The 27,734-nt window shown below is 43.3% G+C and overlaps 3 protein-coding genes across 3 annotated transcripts; 1 reads left to right on the top strand and 2 right to left on the bottom strand.

Annotated features, from left to right (window-relative positions):
• Positions 1-3,133: 3,133 nt before the first annotated feature.
• Positions 3,134-4,817, bottom strand: MYCFIDRAFT_90185 (uncharacterized protein; the record flags this gene model as incomplete). The annotated part of the gene is made up of 3 exons (XM_007928130.1): positions 3,134-3,915; positions 3,974-4,225; positions 4,397-4,817. 3 exons carry the CDS (start codon positions 4,815-4,817, stop codon positions 3,134-3,136), a joined length of 1,455 nt encoding a protein of 484 aa, XP_007926321.1.
• A 2,301-nt stretch (positions 4,818-7,118) lies between these two features.
• MYCFIDRAFT_2871 (uncharacterized protein) lies at positions 7,119-8,423 on the top strand (the record flags this gene model as incomplete). The annotated part of the gene is made up of 1 exon (XM_007927502.1): positions 7,119-8,423. A coding segment is annotated over one exon (1,305 nt), but the record flags the coding sequence as incomplete, so codon positions are not given.
• Positions 8,424-8,607: 184 nt separating this feature from the next.
• On the bottom strand, positions 8,608-27,212 carry MYCFIDRAFT_211204 (uncharacterized protein). Its single transcript, XM_007928129.1, has 2 exons — positions 27,040-27,212; positions 8,608-9,719 (listed from the first exon to the last, which is right to left on the bottom strand). Exons 1-2 carry the CDS (start codon positions 27,070-27,072, stop codon positions 8,916-8,918), a joined length of 837 nt encoding a protein of 278 aa, XP_007926320.1. The 5' UTR covers positions 27,073-27,212; the 3' UTR covers positions 8,608-8,915.
• Between the last annotated feature and the right edge of the window lie 522 nt (positions 27,213-27,734).

Genomic DNA, 27,734 nt, shown 5'->3' with positions numbered 1-27,734 from the left:
ATCTATTAGGACTTTCCAATTGACCTACGCGAAGCACCGCAACCGCGTAATAATGTACTAAATAGATTGGTAGACCTAACTATTAATTAGCAACCTAAGACTAAGAACGATACTAGCAATTATAACCCTGCTAACAATGTAGACGCACTAGGTTACGCAGATGATATAGATATAAACTTGCTACGAGCAGAGCTAGCTGAATTGCTAATGCTAATTGAAGCAGCTAATGTTTCTTATCGTTACTTACTAAACATAGGAGGGCCGCATTATCGAGCTAACAATCCGAATAAGCGATAGCGAACAGCCGCTATCTATCGAGCCGGCCGCTACTATATCAGCGATCGAGAACAAGCGAGAAACCTCCTACTATTTAGCAGCCTTTATATAGTAGCAGAATACGAAGCTCGATTAATATACGTATTAAGCGTATTAAATAGTCAAGCAGACGACAATCCGGATCCGCTACCGCCGCTTCTACGAGACGAGAATAACCCAAACCTCACTCCGAAGGTCGCTAACCTACTAGCCGAGCTACGCAATTAGCGCCAAGTGTTAAAGAGCCGGTTTAAAGAGTATTAGATATATGCTATAAGAGTGGAATTCAATAAGGCCTTAAAGATAGGTACATTTAAATAGGTAGACATAGAGCAAGCAGTAGACAACTTACTGCTACTTACCTAGGTATTCAAATACAAGAGCGATACCGAAGGAAGGCTTATTAAGTTTAAGGCTAGAGTATATGCAAGAGGGGACCTATAGAAGAATACCTATTTAGATACCTATGCCTTAACACTAGCTATACGAGTATTCCGTGCACTAATAGCTATTACTGCTAGCTTTAACCTAGAGGCAGAGCAAATGGACGCGGTTAACGCCTTCTTAAATGCTAGCCTGCTATATATACTGTATTTGAAGCTACTAGAAGGTTTTGAACAGAAAGGAAAGGTACTGTAGCTGCTCTAGGCACTGTATAGTCTACAAGAATCACTAAGGCTATAGTACAATCACTTTACTACTATACTAGAGAAGCTCGGCATGTAGCTAGTCGATAATGTCGACTGCCTATATATAGACCCCGACAAGCACGTATTTATCTTCTTCTACGTAGACGACATAGTGCTTTTATATTATCGCCAATACAAGCAGAAAGCTATAGATCTGAAGCAACGGCTGATAAAGGAGTACGAGCTAAATAACCTTAGTCTACTATTATAGTTTCTAGGGATTGAAGTTATACGAGACCGCACTACTAAGCAGCTCTAGTTGTTACAGAAGACGTACGCTAAAAAGGTAGCTTAGCGATATAGCATTAATACTAGGGGCAGAAGGGCCGACTTACTATTGCTAACTAGATACGAGCCCTACGAGAAAGCCGACGATAAGAAGGCCTTACAATACCTAGATTTAGCAGTAGTACTAGCCTATTAAAGCCGTATAGGATCGCTCAACTTCGTAGCAGTACAGACTAGGCCTAACATAGCTAAGGCTATATTACTGCTGTCTAAAGCCCTTCAAAATCTACGACAAGAAGATATAGCTACTGCAAATTAGTGTATTAAATACCTCCTACAAACGAAGGACCTATGCTTAGAATACAATGCCGACGGACTAGCAATTATAGCGCATTCTAGCTATTAGTTAAATGAGTTCTACGGAGCTTCCGATGCCTTATATAGCGATTATAAAGGCACTAGGCAGTTATTAGAAGGATGGTTATTTAGCCTGTTTAATAGCCTAGTCGACTAGAAAGTAGTAAGACAATCAACTGTTACTAAATCTACGACTAAGGCTAAGCTGCTAGCCGCATTATATACTAGCTTAGAGCTAATCTAGTAGAAGCGATTCTTTAACAACATTAGTCTCACATTAGACACGGTGCCTATGCTGTATTGCGACAATACCTAGACTATTCGCATTATTAAGGCTAATGCTAGTAAACTAGACACTAAGCTTAGGTATATAGATATCTACTAGTATTAGCTCCGCTAAGAATATAAAGCAGGCCGAATACAGTGCGAATACCTAGCTATATAGGACATACTAGCTAATAGACTTACTAAACTCTATAGACTATAGAACTAATAGAGGTTTATATAGCAACTTAGGCTATTAAGGCCGCTAGCTAATAAACTATACGAAGACAACTCTATATAATAGGTAGTAGTAGCCCCCCCCTATTTACTATTAATTGTAACTAAGTCAATTAAGTATACCTTTATCGATTGGCGCTAGCAAAAGTGTCTAATACGATAGCGACGACTAACTAGGGTAGCGGATCTAACCTTACTTCCTAATACGTTATTGTCGCCTATATTATTACTTCGAACGTTACTTCTACTAACTAATAACAAGTCTGCGGCGATTGTATTAGTGCTAGTAATAATAGTGCAGTAGTCTTAGCTAAGGGTAGCGTCCTTAGTTAAGTTACCTATCCTAATTTATTAAATCTGTTTAACTAATGCATATCCTTACTTAATCCTTCGTCTAATCAAATAGACGCTACCTATGCGATTAATCTAATAAACGATAGTAATAATATAAAGGGCTTAGTTCAATTTAGTTAAACTAACTTTACTATACGATACGAGTACTTAGATAAGGCTTAATAGTGTCGGTCTATACTTAGACTACGTAGGAAGACAATAGTTCCTAGTAATAGGGACTATATATAAAGGTGTATATATAGTCCGGATTATGTAACGATATCCTTCTAGGGTAATCGGGGTATAAAATAAGACTCTCTTATATATAGTATAGATTTAAACTAATTTTTTATTGTTTTAATAAAGTACTATATAAGAAGTTAAAAAGATTAATTTTTCTTTTGTTTGTATATAAAGAAGCATTAACTACCTTGCCTAAAATGGAAGGCAAGCCTAGTTTATATAAGCTAAGGGGGTGTATAACGTATAGCTGAGGTTACATAACTCTTAGCAGCGTACGTGACTCTCGGCAAAACTAGGGAAATATCAATACCTATTCTTACCGCCTTTTTAGATAGAACTAGTCAATCAGAACCACTACAATAGACACCCTTGAACAGTGTTACAATGTAACCAATAAGAAGGGCGCGTCACAAAACACCGCCTCACTCGTCCAGCCGCATCGCATCGCATCGCATCGCATCGCATCGTCACGTGGAGCTCCGGCCCGCCCGGTGCGTCGTCGTCGTCCGGCCGTGCCTCGCATCGAACAGGTGGTGCAGCTCGCGGAAGGCCTTGGAGTCGTCCTCATACCGCCGCATGTTGCCCGCCTTCACGGCATCGATGTGAGCCGAAGTGCCGGCTTCCCGCGTCAACAGCCTCTGCTGGCCCCATTGCAGCTGTACCACGCTCTTGCACAGGACGCGCGAGCGGAAGCCGTGGTTGACGTCCAGCTTCTCCCCGAAGCGCATTCGCGCCCGGCGCACGTCTTCTGGCGCATGCGAGTTCTCGCGCTCGTCCGCCTGCATCTCCTCCACCGCCATGTCGCCCCCGTGCTGCCGGTATGCCACCAGCCCCGGGAAGCACACAACCCGCACGATGGCCTCGCTCCGCTGCTCTTCGCCCTCGCGCAGCATCGCCCGCTCGAATTTGCCCTGCACCTTCGTCTTGTCGTACGGGCTGTGCGAAATCATCTCGTTCAGGTTGTAGCACTCCATGCGCGCCGGCTCAAACTCCTCGTCCTTGAACGTCGGCGGCCAGTAGTACACCACGTCTTCCTGTTGCCGCATCGCACGGCTGGCCTCCGCAGCTTTCCTCACAATCTGCTTCAACTTCCAATGCACGCTGGGAGGCACTCGAGTCGCTTGCTGCCAGAATGGTGCGAGCATGCTTGACAGCTGAAGGTTGATCTTGTTGATGGCGAACTCGACATCATCCTCCGAAGCTGCGAACCCCTTCACCACTTCTGCCCTCATTTTCGTCCGCGAGAATCCTGCCGAAAATCGTCAGTCCACAACTTTCCTGCACAGCACCACGAAAAGCCCGCGTACCATCCTTATCCATCATCACCCGACTGCGCTCCATGTCCTCAAGTCGCGTGAGCTGCTCGGCTGTCGCACCAAACCACAGGCTTCCAAAAACATGCTCCTTCAACGCTCGACCGATGATTCCAACAACCAGCGCTTTCCGACACCCTTGGTCTGCGAGGAGTTCTGCCCACCCGTCTTCACCCTTGGGACCTCCAATGGCCAGGCAACCGATATACCGCACTACTTGTGCATTCTCTGGCTTGCCGAGCAGATCTTCAAAGAATGTCGGCTCAGCTGCTGGCATATTCTGCACGAGTGCATCGATCGCTTTCACGATCTCTTGCATCTCTATGCAGCGCTCCCTATCCTCTCCCGTGTCATTTGCGTGGCCAGACGTCTTGAATTTCTGAGGGGGCCGTGTGGAAGATGGAGCTTTTGGCGTACTTTTGGTCGGACTGCGCCCTGCACTAGGCGTCTCATCTTCCACACTAGCCTGAGATCCGCGTGTCCGAATCAGCCCGCCGCCTGGAGGAGTCTCATCGGAATCATATGGTACATCGTCATCGCATTCCTCCGCCTGCAACTGCTTTTCAGGCCCACTGATATTGCTCCTCTCTGGACTCCTGTGCCGGTGGCTTGCCTCGCCAGTCCCCGAACGTGGTTGATGCAGCTTGGAAGGTGTCTGATCATGGTCACTATCAATCTGTCCATCTCGCCAGGTTATGGATTTGCTCACTGGCTTTGACCTTGCTGGCCTGCTCGTAGATGCATAATAATCGTCTTCGTGCCGATGCGAGCGAGCGCGTTTGCTGGCGCTGGTGGTGGCACCTCTTCGAGCTACCGATCCGCTCTTCGATGGCGCCATGATTGCGACACACTGCTGATGTCTACTGTTCGATTGAGAGCGCTGACAGATAATCTTGAGGACTGCGAATCTGCGTGAGGGAGAAGCGTATGATGAAAAGTCAACAAAGAGAATTGATGTTTGCGACAAATGGGAAGCGCATTGTTGATCCCCTGCGTCATGCAAAGAGGAATGCGCGCGCGAGGACCCAAGCTGAACTTCATTTACATACATTCCATAGTAGTATCTATGGTAACAGTAACACCGCTGCGGCTTGCGGCTCGCTCGGCATCCCTTCATCGGGTATGCAGCAGCAGTATCATCACCTCCAGTCCTCCAGCACTCGAGAGTCAACCGTCGTGCATGCCTCTTCGCCCACTTAGAGTGGTCAAGAACCCGAGCCCTCTTGACCTAAGACTAGTACAAATGGGAATTCGAGGAAGGGACACGTACGTAGCAGGAGTAGGTGACATGATGAAGAAGCTACAAAGAGCGAGCTCCCTACCCTACCCTACCTTGCCTGATTCCCCAAAAATCAAACCCCAGTATGAATCACGAGCTCCGATACGCCCTGACATGTGGAACAATGAGCGTAGCCGGCTGAAATATGATTGATGAGAAATATTCACCAATATAACCAACCATCGTGGCGAGGACGGAGGCGACGAGAGAGATAAGTTATGCGGTTGAATATCGTTTTGCACAATGGTGGGGAGTTTCTTTTTTTTTTCGGCTGTTACGGTGGAAGGAGGAAGGAGGAATTTGCGCTACATTGCCATCGTGAATACACACTAGGTATGTTTGTACGTCAAGATTTTCAGTGATGATCTGACGCTATATTTTTTGGTTCATAGGTAGAGAATACCTTGCTGTGTCTGTGGAATCGGTTCATTTTTTTCTTTTCGATTGACAACGCTTCAGCGCCGCGAACATCTGCCCCTTACGATGGATCCTCGTACTTTTACCAGATTCTACATGCTTTAGTCCAGTTGGAAAATCAATTTGCACTGATCTCTAGGCGTTGTGCTGCGGAGCCACGTCAATGAAGGAGATTGAAAGCTTCAAATTCGTCGGCAAGCTCGCTCTTTGGTCCTCGCCACTGCATGTCTCTGCACCAATTCTCGAAGGCCCGCTCCAACCACATGACTTCACTACTCACCTTATCCCAAAGAGACATTGAAGTCCCAAAGCATCCAACTCTAAGCCTGTAAATCAGTCATGCTCACCCATGCCAAGAATACCACAACTCCTGCATCGGGCAAACCACCATTCGGATTCTCACACAGCCGTGACGGCAATCTTTGATCAGATGCGAACCATCTCCTTCAGCGGACAGCCCTCCATATGCGTCTGCGCACAGCCCCAGTCATGCGATCTCTTCGAGCGGTGAGAGCGACCGCGAAATTTCTGCATTGGGAAGTCGACCGATTTGATATAGTATGCACAAAGCCACCAGATTCCTGATTTGGTGAGGTAGACGACGGTGGAACAAAGGTGGGTTTTTAAGCGAGCGACGTCAGAGTATCAACAGTCAGCAGCAGGATTTGGAACTTGAATTGTCAGGATGGGTGGTGAGGGATTGTTGGTGGACTGCTCTGGCATTCAAATAGCGAGATGGAGGACGCGGAGGGAAGGGAAGTTGATTGTCGACTGCTCCTTTTCAGTTCGTTTGAGGGAAAGCCGTAGTGGACGTTGAAGGACGTTGCCAGTGATCTAAAAGCTCAGTCGTTACATCACATGCGAGTGCAAGCTTTCTTGAATATGCTTGTCGACTTCTGTTCAAGGCCTTGGACATCTGTCAGCAACTTTCTCTCCGAAGTCAGCAATGGCTCTGATACTCGAAATACGCCTGAGCAAACGAGACACTTACAGAGCAACACACAATATCCACCTGGTCTGAGCCATACCGATGCAACAAATCGGTCTCCAAGCGAGCGCCCAATGTCATGGATCAGGATCATTCGAACATACCTATTACCCATGGCGGCCGCCATATACGTGATAGCTGCGCAGCTGCAGCCCCCTGACACCAGATTCCACTATCTCGCGGCTTCTCTGGTAACTATTTGGCTGTTGCGGAAGCTCGCCAGGCTCTCCACGGCATATATCAGCAGCAAGAGATTCTTCACCTTTGCGGAGAGAAATGGCTGCGTTGCGACCACGGGTTTACCGACGCCATTTCTAAGCTCTCTTCGACACAAGCTCAGCCTCTTACTTTACGTTGGCGATGACCTCCTTGACAATGTCTTCTCCAGGAAGTTCAACACATATGGCGCCACCCATGCTCTCCACGACCCTTTCGGTGTACCAAAGGTGATCCACACGATCGATCCGGTCAATCTCAACGCCATCCTCAATAAATCCCATACAGATTGGGCGCCATCCAAAAGTCGTGCCAGGACCATGTATCCACTGGCGCAAGAGGGCTTGCTGAACTCTGAAGGCGAGGCATGGCACAAGAATAGGAAGATGGTCATGAGGCATATCGGAACGAAGAGAGCCAAAGATGTTCGTCATTCCGAGGGCGACATCCAGCTGCTGTTCACTGCCATAGGTCCTACAGAGCAGGATGGCTGGACTGGCGTCGTCGACCTTCTTGACCTCTTTCATCGATTATCACTCGACATGTCCACCACTTTCCTACTGGGCACTTCCGCCGACTCGCAGCTGAACGGCATGCGCGAGACTAGGCTCAAAGCCGCGATGGAAGAGTTCGACCTTGTGCCGTCCAAGCGAAGCAAAGCAAAGATGAGCTACGGAGTAGCATATGAAACCGTACGCAACCACTTCTCTCGGCGCTCGAAGCTCGGCTCGAAGTACTGGATGGCGGATGGTCTGAGGTACCGCAAGGCGTGCGCGACTCTCAACAAGTTCGCGGACGATCTGATTGCGCGCGCGATAGATAGACGCAAAGGCGTGCCAGAGGGAGTCGACGTGGCTGAGTTTGGTCTAGTCGATAGCCTCGTCAAGGACATTGGCGATCCGATCCAAATTCGAAACCTTGTGATGGACTTGTTCATTGCTGGTCAGAACATGACCGGGACCATGGCGGCTTGGGTCTTCGCGCAGCTGGAGGCACACCCGGATATCTTTCAACGAGTCCGAGCAGAGGTTCTCGAAAAGTTCGGCCCGGAAGAAGCTCCACTTGCTCCCCTGACTTGGGACAATCTTCGCTCTTGCACGACCATGCAGCATGTCATCCTCGAGACCCTGCGAATGTATCCTCTGCTCGCCAATATTGGCCGCAATGCGAAACGGGACACGGTCTTGCCACGCGGCGGTGGTGAAGACGGGATGCAACCCATGGCCGTACCCAAAGGCGCCGCAGTAACAGCAAACGTCTACCTCATGCACCGGCGCGAAGAAGAGTGGGGAGAGGATGCGTGGGAGTTCCAGCCGGATCGTTGGATCGGAAGGAAGATTTCTGCAGACTATGCACCGTTTGGGATGGGTCCAAGGATCTGTGTTGGTCAGCAATTGACTATGACTGAGATCTCGTACCTGATGGCGAGGATGATGCAGCATTTCTGTGACATGAAGGCTCCGGAGGGTCAGAACAATCTGACCAAGGGCTATCGCGTGGTTGTAGCGCCGAAGAATGGTGTCAAGGCCAGGCTGAGGAGGGCTGTGCCAGTCAATGGCTCGCCTATGCTTGGAGCGCTTTCATAAGTGGCCAGGTTTCTCTTGTCGCGATCGATGTACAGTGTGATTGTGCCAATGCATTGCGCTTCATGTGTATAGATAGAACTACTCTTTTCGCAGAGACCCATCGGCATTGTAAGCTCTTGTGAAGCCTGTGATGTTCAATGTTGAAATCAAAAAATGCTTACGTTGATATCTAGTTCTAGCCTTGGACGCACTCCTGGAGACTGCTCTCGAACGAGCACCGATCCCCGTCTCCCTCCACTTCATGGTCCTTTACGGATCGCCAAGATGCACCCAGAAAGAGCATGGTATATTGGCTAACGTCCAACGCGTCTTCTGTAATATTGGCATGCTGGAATATGACTCTTCTGGAGACGAAGAACGCGCTCTCCTCACGGCAAGCACACTGGCTGCACTTGTGACACGGAGCATGCAGTCTCGCAACAAGACTCCGCGTTCAAAACAAACGTTCCTTCAATCGTCCAGAGCCGGCATCTTGCTCTGCGTTCCACTGGCTGAGCTCTCCCGAGCGTACAACAGGTCAGTCCTCATGGTGTACTTCACCCCTTGCACGACATCGGCTCCGCTGTGCAACAGATTCCTATGTTGAAAGAGCAAGATCCGACCAGTCTTTGGAAGGACATCGAAGTCTCGATCATTGTTCCAGCTGAGCGAGTGGAACGTAGTTGCACCGCCCGTCAACGCCACCTTCTCTGCTGCAAGCCTATCCTTCGGGTCCATCTCCGCACGCTCGTCCGGAGTGGGAACGCCGGCGTTGTTGAGGTACAGGTGAAGGGTGAAATAGGAGCGCTCCTTTTTACCGGGCGTCTCATAACTTCCATCGCAGTGGGGACGAAAGTACTCTCCGCCAACATACTTGAGGAATCGCATGCGTTCGTTCGGCCGGGTAAATGTCCACACCTCGTCTCGTTTCGCGGGACCATTGCCGAAGACTTCGGGCACATTTTGCAAGCGCACAATTTCCTGCACTTCTGGTACATGCTCGATTCGCTTCCAGATCTTGGCGACAACTTCTTTCGAGTCCCAGATGATCCGGCCGCAATTGCGCGAGTCAGTCATCAGACGCTGACGACCGCCACCGACATTGATCATGGCACGCTCCCACTCGCCTTTGGTCGTAGCCTCAGCAGCCTTGATGAACTGATCGCATTCCTCTGCGCTGAGCACATCGTCGAGAATGACGGCGTAGAGACCGTGGTACTCTGGTAACGTTGTTTGGGAAAAGTCGATCTTTTTGGCAGTCATGTTCGGCGCGGGCTGTCACCGTCCGTTGGTATTACGCCAAATATGGCCCTATTTGATCAAACTGGCCACTTTCATTAGCATAATTTGGTCAAACAAGGCGTCCTTGGTTAAGGTTCATACTTTGATCAAATATAGCGCTTTTGATTAGGTCCTAGGAGTTGTTTAGCTGTTATAGGTCCGTATAGAAGTCCGTATTGCTAGTCAATCCGGTTTGTAAGCGCTTATTACTAAGCTATAGAAGCTACATCCTAGCTTAGTAACTATAATCTATATACTATACTACAATACCGTAATTATCGCACTAGTATACGCGGAATCGATTGTGTTTGTCTCGTTACGTATTCTAATCTAGAAATTATAGTATATAGATATATTGTTATACTATAATAGACGCTAAAATCTAGCAAGCTAGATCTTCTAACTATACTAATTCGACTTTAGCTTCTTCGAAGAAATAGCTTCTCGACAACCCTCTACTACTAACGCTAGCAATAGAGTGTTACGGATCTAATTAGTTAGAGTCCTTATATAATCTTAGAGCGACGCTAAGACTAGTAGGCTAAGCTATCGCTCTATCTTACTAGGAGCGATAGGAGCGGTCGAGAGCGATAGCGTCGCTTACGTCGCTTACGACTATAGACAAGATATCTCCTTTATATTTAGGAACGCTAGAATGCCCTTATAGCTCGAGGCGTTTAACTTATATTACCTACTTACTAATTAGAATTACCTTTATACTAATTATTCTGTCTCTACCTCCCGCTTATATTAGCCTCTCTAAAGAAGCCTCGGCTTGCACGTAATAAGAAGTTACCTAACGATCTGTCGCGAGTAACCGTAACACTTTAAACGCCCTTAGGATAAGTGCCTTATTATAAGTCGGAAGGGGAACTCCCGCCCCTAGCGAGACAGGTAGTACTCGAAGTACTACCTCTAGTGTTAGCAATACACTAGGAACCTATACCGGAAACGATTCTCTTAAGATCGGAAAGCTAGACTTTTATTATAGCGACCGAGATAAGTTCGATACCTAGGTTAGCTAGATAGATATATATTTTATATTTAACTAGGTTTAAGATAACTTAAAGCTAGTCTTCGCAACGACGTTTATACGAGGTAGGGCTTAGTATTAGGTTAAACTATTTCTTAGGACTTATCTAGATAGTAACGGGACCGATAATTCGGATAGAATCTTCGTAAGCTACGAAAATCTTAAGCGTACGATAAAGAAGGTCTTTAGATCTTCTAACGAGGTTGCTACCGCAGTTAGGGTTATCTAATACTTAACTTAGAAGGGGTTATATGCCGATTACGCCGCTAAATTTTAGGAATACGCCTAACTTACGGATTAGGACGACGAAGCTTTTATAATAATATACCGGCGAGGTCTTAAGGATAACGTTAAAGACGAGCTTATACGCGACGGTAGAAAAATAGATAATATAGGAACATTAGTTAAGGTTACGATCGATCTCGACGATAGGCTCTACGAACGAGCTTTAGAACGACGTTACGATTCCAAGACTTCTAGAAAAGCTAGTTATACTCCTAGATACGATAATAGACGAAACTATAGTACCTACGATAAACTAAAGGGGAACAACTACTACGGTACGCAACTAATAGAGCTAGATACTACCTAGAAGGGTCGAGCAATTAAAGGAAGAAAAGGCAAGAGTTTGCCTAAGAAAGTAGGAAGATTAACTTACTATACGTATAGCAAGGAAGGCTATATAGCACGGAACTGCCGCGGTAAGAATATAGTACGACGCGAACAGTTTAATATAATGCAACGAAAGGACTCGGGTAGAGAAGGCTACCGAATAATAGTAGAGCTATACTCTATTAATAACGCGCCGAGGACCTACGTAGAGGTCGTAAAGAAAGAGCTACGACAAATCTATATAATAGTACGACGATAAGAACCTGTATATAGAACCCTTTACTAGAGATTCTATTACGACGACTAATGCTAAATTTATTATTCTACTAAAGTAGAAGTAGGATTCTTCCCTTAGATTAGGCGACTTATACGAGAAGATACGAAATCCTAGTCGGAAGAAGAAACGATTAATAAATCTTGCTTAGATGCCGACGATAAAGAAAACCGAGATCCGGAAGCTTTATTCCCTCCTAGGGAGGAGTTAGGAGCTATCCTAGAAGTACCGGAGTCCCCTTAGTAAGAGGAGGAATAGTAAGAAGATTTAGAAGGAAGTCTAGATACCGAGGAAGAGACTACGAATAAAGAAAGTAAAGACGAATTCGGGATTAACGACGATACGATCCTTACGTTTATAATAGATACGCCTATAGTAGCGCGAACAATCGCCTTATATCTAGTACGCAAATACGAGGAAATGTTTCTAAAGGTTAACGGACAACGGAAGGTAGATCCTATCCAATTTAATTATTTCTAGATAAGCTTACGGGCAAAATTCTAGAATTACCCCCGGATACCTATAAACTATACGTACTATAACTTTATTACAGAGCGAGTACTAATAGGAAGTATAATTACGCCCTACGGATACGTCCTACCCGACGAAAGGACGATTATTACTTAAGAGATGCGTTAGACGGTCTAGCGATTAAATTAGCAATACCGAAAGGCTATAGTAGCGTAGGGACGGGATATATATAACGATACCCTCGAGGAAAAATTATATACCGAAGAAGCACGAACGGTAGGACTACGGATCCGTAACTAGTTAGAATAACGTTAGGCTACTAATTAGTCGGGAAACGGACTAACTCTCTAGATTAGAGCGTTCTAAGAGAGTTCCTTAATACCGAAAGCGCTTAAGTATTAATAGTAGTCTTCCGTATAAAAGTTATCGTTAACGGGCACCCGACGAGTATATTAATAGATTCCGGAGCGAGCGGGAACTTTGCCTCCGAATTATTCGTTAAAAGCCGAGGGATCGCAACCCGAAGTAGAAGAGAAGGAGCGTATAAACTTATAGTAGTAGATAGGTTACCGCTACCTAGTATAGAACGAGAAACGATACCGTTACTACTAGCTATCTAATAGCACTACGAGGAGATTGTCTTAGATATTACTAATATAGCTAGTTATAATATTGTATTAGGTATACCTTAGTTAAGAAAGTATAACCTAGTCGTAGACTAGAGAAAAGGAGTACTTACATTTAAGGAATGCGACTATATAATCGGCATTTAACCTATATAGCGGTAGCGTTCGTAGGTAGATAAGATTAACAAACGCAGAGCGACTCGTAAGACGTTTACGTCGATAGGAATTACGGAGAACCGTATTCAACCCGGATCGACACTACCGTTAGGTTAGGAGGGTTATAATAATAATTACGGGAAGGATAGAAGTTATACGCTATCGAAGAATAAAACTAGAATCTCGGACCTAGATATTCCTAAAGAGTATACTAAGTAGAAGCGACTCTTTAAAGAGGAGAAAGGCAAGGCAGCCTTACCTAAACACTAACTATAGGATTATAAGATACACTTATAGCCTAGGAAAAAGCCTCTATAGGGACCCTTATACGCAATATCTAAGAAAGAGCTTAAAACCCTAGACAAGTAGCTAAAAGAGAAATTAGAAAAAGGCTAGATACGGAAGTCGATATCCTCGGCAGCCTTACTAGTAATGTTCGTTCCGAAAGCCGGATTAGACGAAGGACGGCTAGTAGTCGACTTTAGACGACTTAACGATATTACAATTAAGAATCGGTATCTACTACCGAACATCGAAGAAATGCAAGACCGATTAACTAGATTAGACTAGTATACGAAGATTGACCTATACGATACGTTTTACGCAATACGTATAGCAGCTAGATACGAATAGATAACAGCATTCCGAACAAGATATAGGCTTTACGAATTCTTAGTTATACCTATAGGACTTACAAATGCCCTAGCGTTATATTAAGACCTTGTAAACGAAGTCCTCCGAGACCTTCTAGATATATACGTTATCGTATATATAGACGATATCTTAGTCTATACTAAGGGAGCTCTTACGGACTATATACGAATAGTATAGGACGTCTTTAAACGATTTACTTAAGTAGGATTTAAGACTGCACCTAAGAAATACGAATTCTATAAGAAGGAAGTTAAGTTCCTAGGATTTATTATTAGCACTATAGGAATTAGGATTGATCTAGAAAAAACCAAGTCAATATAGGAATAGCTAACGCCTATATACGTTAAAGACGTACAATTATTCCTAGGATTAGCTAACTATAATAGAAAATTTATCGAGGGCTACTCTAAGACAGCGGCACCCCTTACGGAGCTTATAAGGAAAGACAAGAAATAGAACTAGAGCACGAAGGAAGACGAAGCGTTTAGGTAGCTAAAGAAGCAATGCGTTTCTGCGCTAACGCTACGATTATTCGATAGGAATAAGGCGGTCTAGATAGAAATAGACGCGTCGGATAGGGCTATAGGAGTATACCTTATATAGGAGTATAACGGGAAACGATACCCGGTAGCCTATTACTCGAAAAAGATATTACCCGCGGAATAGAACTACGATATCTATAATAAGGAGCTACTTGCAATAGTTGCATTACTATAACACTAGCGAGTATACGCGGAAGGAGTACTAAGTCTTACGATTCTTTCTAATTATAAGAATCTGACTTACTTTACTACGACTAAAGTACTAACCCGAAGATAGGCCCGCTAGTCGGAGCTACTAGGATAGTATAAGTTCGAAATCCGCTATACCCTAGGACGCGAGAACGGACGAGCCGACGTACTAAGCCGCCGTAGCGACTATATAGAGGGTTACGAACTAGTATAGTAGCAGATATTAAAGGCAAACCAAGACGGAAGCCTTAGTGCTAATACAAAAGAATTTAACTATATTATACGAGTTCTTTAGGACATAGAAGAATAGTTCCTAATTGAATATAGGAAATACTAAGTACCTAAGGAACGAGTTACGGAGTATATACGACAATACTACGACGGACTAGAAATTAGACACCCTAGAGTTTCAAAAACAATAGAACTAGTTAAGCGAAGCTTCGGATTCCTATATATACGATAACGAGTTCTAGAATATATTAAGAAATGTCTACAATGTTAGCGTAACAAGGCTAATAGACACGCTAGATATAGATATATCTAATTTAGGACGCCACTAGATAAACTATAGGACGAAGTTACAATAGACTTTATTACGAAACTACCGAAGTCTAAGGATCCGGTTATAGGACATAGCTACGATATAATACTTGTTATAGTCGATAGGCTTACGAAATATATATACTTTATTCCTACTAACGAAGCAAGTACGGTAGAGCAACTCGGATACCTCGTACTAGATAGACTTATACGATACTACGGATTTCTAAAGACCTATATTACGGATAGAGACAAGCTCTTTATATCAAACTACTAGAAGACGCTTATAGCGACACTTGGAATTAAGTACAAGCTATTAACGGTATACTATCTATAGACAGACGGCTAAACGGAAGTCAAGAATTAGGCCTTAGAGGTATACTTACGGTACTACGTCAATTACGTATAAAACAATTAGGCATCGCTATTGCATATAGTACAACTTGCACTAAACAACTAATAATCTAAGACTACGAAAGAGATACTATTCTTCGCTAATTTTAGGAAACATCCGTAGCTGTTTAGGGAATAGTATTTATAGTATCTATACGCGGATAAAGCGATAGTCGCTTTAGAAGACTTAAAGCAGGTGTATAAAGAATTGCAAAGGGCAATTGCCGAGTCTTAGGAAAAGATTATAGGACTATATAATGCTAAACGAAAAATAGTACCTTAGCTAAAAAAGGGGGATAAGGTCTACCTCCTAATAAAGAATCTAAAAACCCGGAGATCGACTAAGAAACTAGACTACGTTAAAGTCGGGCCATTTTTAATTAATAAGTCTAAAGGACTAGTTAATTACCGACTTAAACTACCGGACGACGCGAAAATCTACCTAGTATTCTATATCTCTATACTAGAACCTGCAGACGCCGAAACACCGTATTAAGAAACATTTCACTTCTAACCTAAAGAAGAAAATAAGTTTAAAGTCGAGAAAATCCTAGATTAGCAAGGTTAGAAATACCTTGTTAAATAGAAAGGATACCTATATTTAGAAAACACTTAGGAACTAAAAGAAAACCTATAGAACTGTCCGTAGATAATTAAAAAATATTAAAACTAGACAAAAAAGAAATAACTAGTATAGGAATTAAACCTACGACCTCTTAGACCCTATCGATTATAGCGCCTTAGAGTTCTTAACGACCTAGGGCAGTATAGCTCGAGGAGCGGGGACTCTAATAGCGTACCTAGCAACTATGTCTTTTGTAGCTAAGAATTATACTACTAGACTAACTAGCTAGAAGATAAAATAGATAGGAAATATTAAAAATATATACCTTTAGGATACTAGACTATCGGCACTCCTACTAGGGATTTCAGAGATAGGCTAGGATATCCTATCTAGACGACTCTAGTTATAAGGCGATATCTATAATCGGCTATCTAGGGGAAACGGCTCGTTAGCAGGCAATAAGAATATTATCGGCTCTATAGGCGAAGAGCCTAGCTCTCTTTCGAGCTCCTCCGCCTATTAAATAGAGGCTTCCTCTACCTTAAGAGCTTATATCTCCCGATCCTCCTTTATACGTAGCGACTTACGTAAGCGACGGACCTTTACGCGATACTCGAAAAGCTTCCGCGTAAGGAGGTCCTCCTTCTCTTCGGCCGCTTCGAGATCTTTAGCTATCTTTAGGCGCGCCTTCTAGATTTTTTTATACTCTATATAAGTAACTTGCGTGTTATAGGACTAGCCGTATAGGGCGCACTCGGAGCAGCGACTAGAACGAAGATCGACTTTATAGGATTTACCGGCCTATTTGTAATAAAAGTAGCAAATTAGCATTTCGAGGCAGTCGGCGAGGATGTTATTTACGATATTTTCCTTACGCTAGCGAGAAGACAAATCCTTAGATAACTTTAGTGTAACAAAGAAGTTAGAATTAGAGAGTCCCGGAATAAGGGACTATTCTGCTTAAGGAGGGGGATAGTGTTATAGATCTAATTAGTTAGAGTCCTTATATAATCTTAGAGCGACGCTAAGACTAGTAGGCTAAGCTGTCGCTCTATCTTACTAGGAGCGATAGAAGCGGTCGAGAGCGACAGCGTCGCTTACGTCGCTTACGACTATAGATAAGATGTCTCCTTTGTATTTAGGAACGCCGGAATGCCCTTATAGCTCGAGGCGTTTAACTTATATTACCTACTTACTAATTAGAATTACCTTTATACTAATTATTCTGTCTCTGCCTCCCGCTTATATTAGCCTCTCTAAAGAAGCCTCGGCTTGTACGTAATAAGAAGTTACCTAACGATCTGTCGCGAGTAACCGTAATATAGAGGCCTCGTCTTCCGCGTAACCTCGCTAGATACTACTCGTTTCTATATACGATTAAACCGCAATATACCTCTTCGACCGCTACCGTAGCGACCGAATTAGACCGTTATTGTACCTAGTTTCGAGAGCGACGAAGCGACTCGTATTAATCTATTTCCGCCCTCTATAATACTAGCTTTTTAGCAATACTTAAAGGATAAGAAGAACAGCGGCAAGGACAAGCTTCTTATAACTCGAGAGCGCTATTTGCGGCTGCTATAATAGGTTATATTAAACGATGCGATTATGCTAAAAGCGCTCGGATATAATACACTATCGAGGCAAGAATATAACGAGAAGATATAGGCTCGTAAGCGCTTTATATATAATACTAAAGAGGCGCGTTTGTATACTATTAAGAAGGACGGTTCTTCTAAGAAGGTAATCTAAGAATACGAGATTTAGCATGTTCTTACTACCGAGCACTGCGCCTTTAGACACGCTCGTTATAGTGCAATATAATACCTAGTAAATAAGCGCTTCTATAGTATAACGAAGGCGGATATCTAAGAGGTACTAAAGTATTGCTATATATATAATTTAGTAGCAATAAGGCCGAAGATTTAGACTAGTAACCTACTCGAATATATTGTTGCTAGTAAGACACTTAGTAGGGTGCAAATAGACCTCGTAAGGGCAACTCGGAGGCCTAGGCACCTATTTTGCTAACATTTTAATAGGTAGACTTCTCTAGTAATCCCGACGGCCCTTACCTTTACCTGCTCTACCTTAAAGACTATAAAACTAAGTTCTATCGAGTCTACGCCCTTACTTCTAAGGAGTCCGCCGAGGTTGCCTTCTATATATAGGACTTCGCCTATTTCGTAGGCATTATAGCACTATATTAAATAGATAATAGTAAGGAATTTAAGGGTGTTGTCGAGCGGCTATTATAAGCCTACAGTACGAAGATTGCTTACGGTACGCTATATTATCCTTAGTCGCAAGGCCTCGTCGAACAAGCTAACGGTGTTCTTAAACGTAGAATAGCCGCTATTAAGTTACAACTCGGTCTTAGGGGGCAGGTTATAGCGGCACATAAGGCGGCTCGGATCTATAACAATACGTAGCATTTAGCGATTAAGATAACACCCTTTAAGGCCTTCTTTAATCGTAACCCTCTAACGCAACCTCGTATTATTTCTAAGGCTCTGTCCGCTATAGCAACGGAAGGAGATACTAACATCCTATTTGATATTAAAGACCTGCGTCTAGTTAACGAGATTAACGATAATACTATTAGTATCGCTACTAAAGAGGCGGATAGATACAATATTAAATAGTCTAGCGATAGACTACAGTTTAAGCGAGACTAAGGTGCACTACTACTTCTAGAACAGCCTCGGCAAGTACCTAAGCATCTAGAAGCTAACAGAGTCGACTTAACTGCATAGTATTAGGCTAGCTAATAACGGCGTACTACCTATATCTCGAGTGCTAGCATTTCCGCTAAGATTAACTACTCTTAGAATATACTTGTAGACTATATTCGAGCCGCTTAAGAGGCTATAAACGCTAAAGACGACCGCCTACGTAAATATAGCAATCTACGTACCTTCTAACTTGGTAATATTGTCGGCTTCTAGATACTATAGCGCTACAAGGTGCTAAATAGACCTAATTCTATTACTTACTAGGTTGTCGAGCAATTTAAGGACGAAGAAGGCAATAAGAAGCCCCTATTTAAGTTACTAACTCCTTAGGGGCTTCTTAAGCACTACTAGTATATAAGGCACTTCTATAAGAAGGACTCTATCTTCTATAACGACTTCTCGGTCTATATAGGCTGTAAGAACAAGGTAATAACTGTGTCTTATACTGCTAAGCGACAAGCTAACATTCTACTTACTATATATACCGCTTGTCGCTATACGATTAGTTAATGCTGCACTAGACACTGTAACTGCCGTAAGGCTAGTTATCTATGTTCTAAAGCCTACTATAGACCTAGTAATACCTGTCTTAATATAGACGACTATAGATACGCAACTAATAAAGATATAATAGGCGATAGCGAGCGAGAATCTGCCGCCGAAGAAGACTATAACGACGACAATATAGCGATTAAGATTAGCAGCGACAACTGTTAGAGGCTATACGTGATTGGCATGTAACTAGCTCGAGTGAAGCCAGGGTCTTAGTGCCTTAGGCAGGGCTTGGCGCTTAGCGTTAGGCCAACTAGCCTGCCTTCCTCCTTCTCCTCCTAGTTCTCTATCGAATACTACCTGTACCTACCACTACCCTATCTACCTGCTAATATACCCTTCTTACATAGTATTCGATCCCCCCTTTAAGGGCAGTAGCTAGATAGTCCTTATTTCAAGCTTTTAGCGGTATAGCTACAATAACTAATCTAACTATATTGCGCCCGAAGAACGGGACCTACACGTACTATTCTATCGAAACAACCGTACCAATTATTAAGTAAGGCTATCTATACGGCCTATTATACCGAGTCGATCGTACTAAGCCGATATCTACTAATTCCGCTACATCCGTATCTTAGGGGCCTATAATATATTATTAGTATTACCCCTTATTACAATAGCCGGCTTATTACGAAGCAACAACAACCGTACTGCCGCTAGCAGCGCTAGCAATAACAACGCTAGTAGCACAGTTCCCGCTAAAGTGCCTACTAAAGTGCCTCCTACTAAAGAGCCTACCGGAGAGCCTATTGAAGAAGAACCTGTAATTCTAGGTAATGATCTAGAATTGCCTGTTAACGACATTCTTAATAACATTGTCAATCGACGATATAGCTAGCTAGCCTTTAGCCCCCAACTAGTAGGGAGACTCTAAGAAGCTACCTAAAACAGGCTTACTGCCCTACGTTAAGAACAACAGCTAAAGGATAACCTCCTCGAAATTCGCCGCCTTTAGGAGGCCCTAACAACTAACACTAAGCCGATAGTAGGCCCTTCCTCACTATTAGTCCTAATCTAGAAGAAGGATACTAAACTTAAGGACTGCACCGTGTTTAACGGCTCTAGTCGAAAGCAATACAACGACTATATCCGTAACTGTAAGCTTAACTAACGAAACGCACTAAGGGCTCTACTAAACGACTATTTACTAGTCGTCTATACTATGCAGTACATTAACGGCGACCCAAAACGCACCTAGGATAACTATTTTAACTCCCTTAATAACTAGGCTGCTATTTAGTAGCAGACCTACAAAACTATTATGCTAGACACCCTTAGAAACCCTATACTAAGGCAATAATACGCTTAGGACCAGTACCTTCGAGCTAAGTAAAAGACTGATCAATCAGCCCGTTTATTTAAGGCCTATTTAAAGACCCTCGAAGACGATTTGCTAGCTAAGACCGACTCTATCTAGATTTCCGAAATACGCCCTAAATTGCGATAGGAATTGGTCCTTAAATTAGACCGCCGTCGTGTATTCGAACAGGCTAACCTAATACGTATTCAATTTATAGTCGAAGTAGAAACAGCCGAACGGGCTATTTAGCTCTAACAACGACTAGAATCGAGGATCCGACTAGCTAGTACTAACCGCGGCAATCGTAGTAGCCGCGGAGGAAACTAAGGTTCCTACTAAGACAACAATACTAACAATAGGAATAGTAACAACGACCGTAGTAGGAGCCGTAGCCGGCGGCTATACAGAGGAGGGCGTAATAGGGGCCGTAGAAGGGGCTCGTATCCCTATAGTACTAATCGCTCGGCTAATAATAGCGGCAACAGCTATAGCAATCCCCTAACCGGATTGAAGTGCTTTAATTGTGATAGCACTAGCTATCTACTAGGCTAATGCGACAAACCTAAGGACTAGGCCCGAATCGACCGTACTGCCGCTAAACACCGAAAGTACCTTTTAGCAGCTAACGCCACCCCTATAGGCTAACCTTCGAAAAAAGAGTAAGCGCCGCACTAACTGTTAGCCTCGTACGGCGTAAAACTATCGACATAGTGCTAGCTATTATACGTACCTGTCTCGTAGGAGATACATATAGGAACAACTATAAGACTAAGGTTACGCTAGACCTAGGAAATTCAGTTAGTGCCCTTATTAGCTATCGCCTAGCTAAGTAATTAGACCTTCGACAACTACCTAGGACTAACCTGCTAACCCTTGCCTAGTTTAATAACGCTCGGCACTTGACCTACGGAGCCTACTATGTCTATATAGCCCTAAGAGACGACCTCGGCAATAAGCGCCTACTAAACTTTACTACCTACGCAGTAGACATAGACAGCCTCCTATCTAAGATTGTTATTAGCAACCCTGTTCTTAAGTACTATACTATAGTTATAGACTTAGGCAGTTAATAGTAGCGATTTAGAATCGCTAAGAAAGAGGACATTAAACACATCGATATTAGCGAGTACCCTAACGATATTAGGGTTCTATTTATCGGCAACCTAACACCTGCCGTAGCGGACCTAATAGTCGACCTATTAGGCGATAACGATAAGCCTATGCCCCCTAATAGTATAGACCCTAATTAGCTTGCTCGCATACCGGAGCCTATTCGAGAAACCTACATTAATATATTTAAACACTACTTAGCATCGACATTACCTATATTCAAAGAGACGGATTATAAGATTGATATTATAGAGGGCAAGGAGGTCCCTTTTAGCCCCCTCTATAACCTTAGTAAACGAGAGCTTGCTATATTACGTAAGTACCTAGAGGAAAACCTAGCTAATAGCCGGATACGGTATAGTAACAGCCCTGCTAGTGCCCCTATCCTGTTCGTACCAAAGAAAGATAGTGGCCTACGCCTATATATTAATTATCGTAGGCTTAACGCTGTTACTATTAAAGACCGCTATCCACTTCCTCTTATTAATAAGACCCTCGATCGCCTTTCTAGTGCTTACTACTACACTACATTAGACATTAAGGATGCATACTATCGCATCCGCATCCGTAAGGGTAATGAATAGAAAACAGCCTTCCGTACCCGCTATAGCCATTTCGAGTATCTAGTTATGCTATTTGGGCTAGCAAACGCCCCTATAACGTTCTAGTCCTATATTAATCGGGCCCTTTCGGGCCTATTAGATCACCTTTATATAGTTTACCTAGATAACATCCTGGTTTATACACACTCTCCTAACATTGCGGAACACTAGGCTACAGTCCGTAAGGTACTCGATCGCCTAAGGGCCTATAGCTTATACTACAAACCCTCTAAATGCACCTTTGCTGCTAAAGAGGTATCCTTCCTTAGCTTCCTTATTTTAACCGAGGGTATTAAGGCTAATCCTAATCGGATTAAAACAATTACTAAATAGCCTGTTCCTACGTCTATTAAGGAGCTTCAATCGTTCCTCGGCTTCGCTAATTTCTACCGCCGGTTTATTAAGGGCTATTTACGGCATATAATGCCCCTAACTGAGCTTACTAAAACCAAGGCCAACCCGACTAGAGAGTTCAAATAGACTAACAAAGCGCGAGCCGCTTTTAACGGTTTAAAGCAGCGCTTTACTAAAGTCCCCTTATTGCACTATTTCGTACTAAGTAAACAGATCCGCATTAAGACTAACGCTTTACAGTTTGCTATATCGGCTATTATGTTACAATAGGCTAATAACAATTACTAGCACCCGATTGCCTTCTTCTCGAGGAAGATAATTAATACTAAGCGTCGCTACGAGATATACGAGCAAGAGCTCCTAGCTATTGTCGAGGCCTTTAAGCATTAGAGGCACTATCTCGATAGTGCATAGCACACTACTTAGGTCTACACGGACTATAACAACCTCCGTAGAATTACGAAGGTTACTAGGGTTATAGGTCGATAGGCTAGATAGGCCGTCTACCTCGCTAGGTTTGATTTTAATGTATTATATCGGCTAGGCGTAAGCAACCCTACTAATGGCCTATCGAGGCGACCTAATTACGACAGCGGGACTTAGTAATCTATTAATTCATTGTTTCCAACCCTGCAGTATAAGATTGCTATAGCCCGTATTGTTAATAAGCACGCGCAGGATAAGCGGCTTACCGGACTCCGCGACGGCTTAAAGTATATTAATGCTCTTACTGTATTAATAGTGCGTATTAAGGCAAGAGCTAAGAACATAGATAGGAGAAGTTATAATAACTCCCTAGTCGATATCGCTATATATAGTAATAGCGATTAAAGCACTAATATAGTTAATCCGGCTGCTAGTGCTATTAGATGTATATAATACGTACCTCGTTCAATAGCGAGGGTGCTATTAAATAACCTTGCAAATAGGGATAGTTAATCGTTTATAGATAAGCTGTTATAGGCTTAGTAGAGGGACGCCTTTGCTACTAAACGTATAGACAAGCTTGTAAGTAGGCGAAAGACTCGATCTAGTAAGAGTAACAACTAGTCGATCGATAACAAAGGTTATTTAAAGTTTAAGGGCAGATACTATGTCCCCGCTAAGCATTCGATCCGATAAGAGCTTCTTAAGCGACACTATAATAGTAAGCTTGCCGGTTACTATAGTATAGAGAGGTCGCACGAGCTACTATCGCGTACATACTACTAGCTAAATAGTAAGCGGGATATAAAGGAATACGTCAACACGTATGCCGTATATTAACGTATTAAGGCACTAAAACATTAGCCTTTTAGCGAGTTGTCCTTATTACTAATCCCTTACAAGCCATTTGTAGAGCTTATAATAGACTTTATTACAGGCCTCCTACCTACTAAACGCAGGGGCAGTAAGGACATCTTCGATACTATCCTTGTTATAGTAGATCGGTTTACTAAAGGCGCTCGATATATCCTAGCACGGAAGGATTAGACTACTATTAATATAGTAGAGGCTCTATAGAGCAACATCTTCTGTACCTATTAGGGGACCCCTAAGGGGATAGTCTCTAACCGGGGCACGATATTCACATCCTATTATTAGAGCGAGATATGCCTATAGCTAAGACTAAAGCATCGGCTATTAATAGCCTTCCATCTACAGACTAACGGTTAAACAGAGAGGCAGAATGCTACCCTATAGCAGTACCTACGCAGTTACATTAACGAGAACCCTAACGACTAGGTTAACCTCCTATAGCCTATAGAATTCGTATACAACAATAGTGTACACTCATCTACTAAGGTTTCGCTATACATAGCCATAATGGGTTAGAACGCTGCTATACTATAAGACCCCCTATCGCTCGAGGCCGAGCGTAAGGAAAGGGAAGCGCGTTAAGTACCCGAAATACTAGCGGCTATTAAGAGGGTTCAAAAGATACGAGAGATTCACGCCAAGTTAGCTAACAAACTAGCAAAGGCCTAGGTATATTAGAAGGCCTACTATGACAAACACTATACGCTAATAACTTTTAAGCAAGGCGATATAGTTATGCTAAGTACTAAGAACCTCCGTATCCGCAAACACCTATTACCTAACGGCAAAATAAGGCCCAAGCTCGTACTAAGATACATTGGTCTATTCCGCATTCGAGAAGTTAAGGGCTCCTCCGTATAGGCCTATTAGTTATAGCTTCCTCCTTATTACACTATCTATAACACCTTCTATATATCCCTCCTTAAGCTATATTACCTACGCGAGGGGGATAAAGCCCCTACCGAATATAAAGACATACTAGCGGATAGTAAAGAGCTGTAGTCTATAGAACGTATTCTAAAGCACCGGACTAGGTAAGGCAAGAAGGAGTACCTATTAAGATAGCAAGGCTATTTACCTAAATGGGACTTATAGGAAGCTAAAGGTTCCTTTAAGGACATAACTAAGTTATTAGACGAGTATTAGACTAGCGTAAAGAACAAGAAGAAGGCTAAAAGCTCGTAATGTTACTAAGGCTTAGGATTAATGCTACCCCCGGGGTGCTATTAGCTAACTAATTAGAGGCAAGCAATTGTTAGCAATAAAGGACAATAAGACTATACTACTATAGAATCTACCTCTTTACTAGCGCACTCTGCAAGACCCTTCTCTTAGCGCCCCCTCTTATTCCCTTATTCTATCGGGGCCTCGAGGCCTAGGCAATCGGCGAAGACGGCGCGGCCGGCGCGGCTATATTAGTAACGGTGTTGCGGAGTGTATTATTAGTAGAAGGAGGAGATTAGAAGCGAGGTAAAGTTAGCGCTAAGACGACTAGCGCCGCTATTGTCAACATTACTTACTATTGTCGCTACGCCTATAGACACAACCTTACCTATACTACGAGCCTAAGGCACCTTTAATCAAAACTTTAACTAAAGCTTTAAGCCTGTTAAAGGTTTAATTAAAACTTTGAGGCCGAGTTAAAACTTTAAGCCGCTTAAAAGATTAAGTAGACTAATAGACTAACTAACCGAGGGCAAAACTATAGAGCTAAGCTAGCCGGGGTCGATCTTGCGGACAATAGGTTACTCCTCGATCTTTCCGACCCTTTAAGCGAGGCGAACCTCTACTACTATACTTATAATAGCCTTTACCTATAGAAACTAGACGAGCTGTATTTTTTAAAAAGATAAGATAAGATTGACACTTAAAGGCTGCTAAACCTAGCTAATTAGGGCTAGCGAAACTACGAACAATAAGGATAATAACCCTCGGAACGGACAAACCCTCGGAAGCGGACATTGCTAGGTTTTTTAAGAGTAGACGCAAAGAACTCGGTACGACATTACGTAGAGCGGAGGCAGGGCTGCAATACCTCGTACGTCTACCTATTGTAGTAGGGAAGACGCGCTCGTATTATAATTAGTCGAAGGCCCTCAATTCTTATAGATATATATCACTTTATAGTTCATTATATATAGAGATAGCGCAGTTAGAGTTAGATATTGTATTAAAAGTGAGGTTTGATATAGTTACATAATTAGGTAGTTAAGTGTTTAATTTAGCGCGGCTAAGTAGCTTATTAGACTTGCTAAGTCAGCAGTAACGGAGGTCGAGGTTGGAACATAGAAAGGCTACGAGGGCGCGGCCTTTAGAAGGGAAGCGTATATTAGAGGCTATACGTAATTAGTATGTAACTAGCTCGAGTAAAGCTAGGGTCTTAGTGCCTTAGGTAGGGCTTAGCGCTTGGCGTTAGGCTAACTAGCCTGCCTTCCTCCTTCTCCTCCTAGTTCTCTATCGAATACTACCTATACCTACTACCACCCTATCTACCTGCTAATATACCCTTCTTACAATAACGACTCTACGCTAAGGGCTTCCGCCGCGCCTAAGCCTTCCTTATCTATTAACTAACCGTTAGATTCTTCTACAACCTCTTAAGAGCCTTCGAGTAATACTATATTGCTTAGCGGTAACGAGATAACAACACTAAGTTAGGTCTATAATAAGCCGTTACTTCTAACGCTTAGAAAGAGGAAGATTAAGCTAACTAAGAAGATAAGGATATAGAAGAGCTTAGACAAGGTAAACAATAAGGTAGTAAAGAAGCGGAAGGTGCCTACTAGAGTCTAGAAGCGACTTAATACGAAGGCCCTATTACGGAGGACTTAATATAGTAGTAGAGGTAGTAAGGTCGAAGAAGGGGATATAGGGAGAACCTAGCGCTTAAACGGAGGACTTAGGGCTATTTCTATATATAATATTAGTCTAATCTCCTCTTCTATACCTATCTATCCTCTACGAAGTATACTATTGCCTTTAGAAGCCTCTATTCTATAGTTGTTGTCCTCTCTCGAATTTTGAATATACCCCCTACTTATATGTTTATACTAAGAAAACTAGTATTAGGATTTCCTTATATATTCTATACTAGGAAATAAGACGACAAGTTATCTCCGGATGCGATAGTAAGCGTATAGTAACGACAGCGAGCGTAGTTAGCCTACGAGGGCTTGTTTAGCAAAAGATGGCCTTTTTGGTTAAATACTAAAAGATCAGGCTTTTCATCAAACTGGCGTAAAAGCTTAATCAAATAAGCCTTGTTTGACCAAAGTAGTAGTACGATGAAAAGGCGCGGACAGGGCCTGGCCAAGAAATCTCCTGGTAAAATCGACATCGTTCTTTGTTTCGCTCACTCGAGTGTCTAGGGACAGAATGTCGAGTCTTTACAGCCGGCCGATCGCTTTTGTTTTCAGCGGCATTTCTGGGCGCCTGATGGCGCAGCTGGTGCCTGATGACTCTTGTTAAGCGAGAACCGATCTGAGGCTGTGTTCCACATCAAAAAAGACACCTCCGTCCTTCACGGAGTCGAATTCCCGTATGCTGTGAATAGCTCAGATGAAATGATAGAGGAGGCCTGTGATGTTCCGACCCTGATTGGACCAGAAGGCTGGGAAAGTGATGACCGTGGAGGTATGTCTTGTCTATTTCATTTGGACCAGTGGTGGTCATTCCTGCATATCGATGTCCATGGCCTTTCCGTAGAGGATGTTATAGTTTCATTTACTTTCAAAATACTGGCAGTAAGGGAGCAAGGTAAACTTCGAATCCAACTCGGAATCTCCTGGCAGAGGAAGGCTCGGGAGAAGTGGGAATGTTGAGAACAACTTTGATGTCTTCCAAATTTTCTACCAATCGCGAACAAAAGCAAGAAATCACACTGCACCCGTTCCAAATCTACAAAAAGTATCTAGCAGACGCATCCAGATCGACGAGCTCCGAAAAGCAGACCATCCTGCAAAAGCGAGAGAACGCCATGGATAATGTCAAATCTCCTCC

This window comes from Pseudocercospora fijiensis (genome assembly GCF_000340215.1).
Source record: "Pseudocercospora fijiensis CIRAD86 unplaced genomic scaffold MYCFIscaffold_4, whole genome shotgun sequence".
Lineage (NCBI taxonomy): Eukaryota > Fungi > Ascomycota > Dothideomycetes > Mycosphaerellales > Mycosphaerellaceae > Pseudocercospora > Pseudocercospora fijiensis.
Note: the sequence above shows the minus strand (reverse complement) of the source record. Positions and strands in the feature narration are given on the sequence as shown.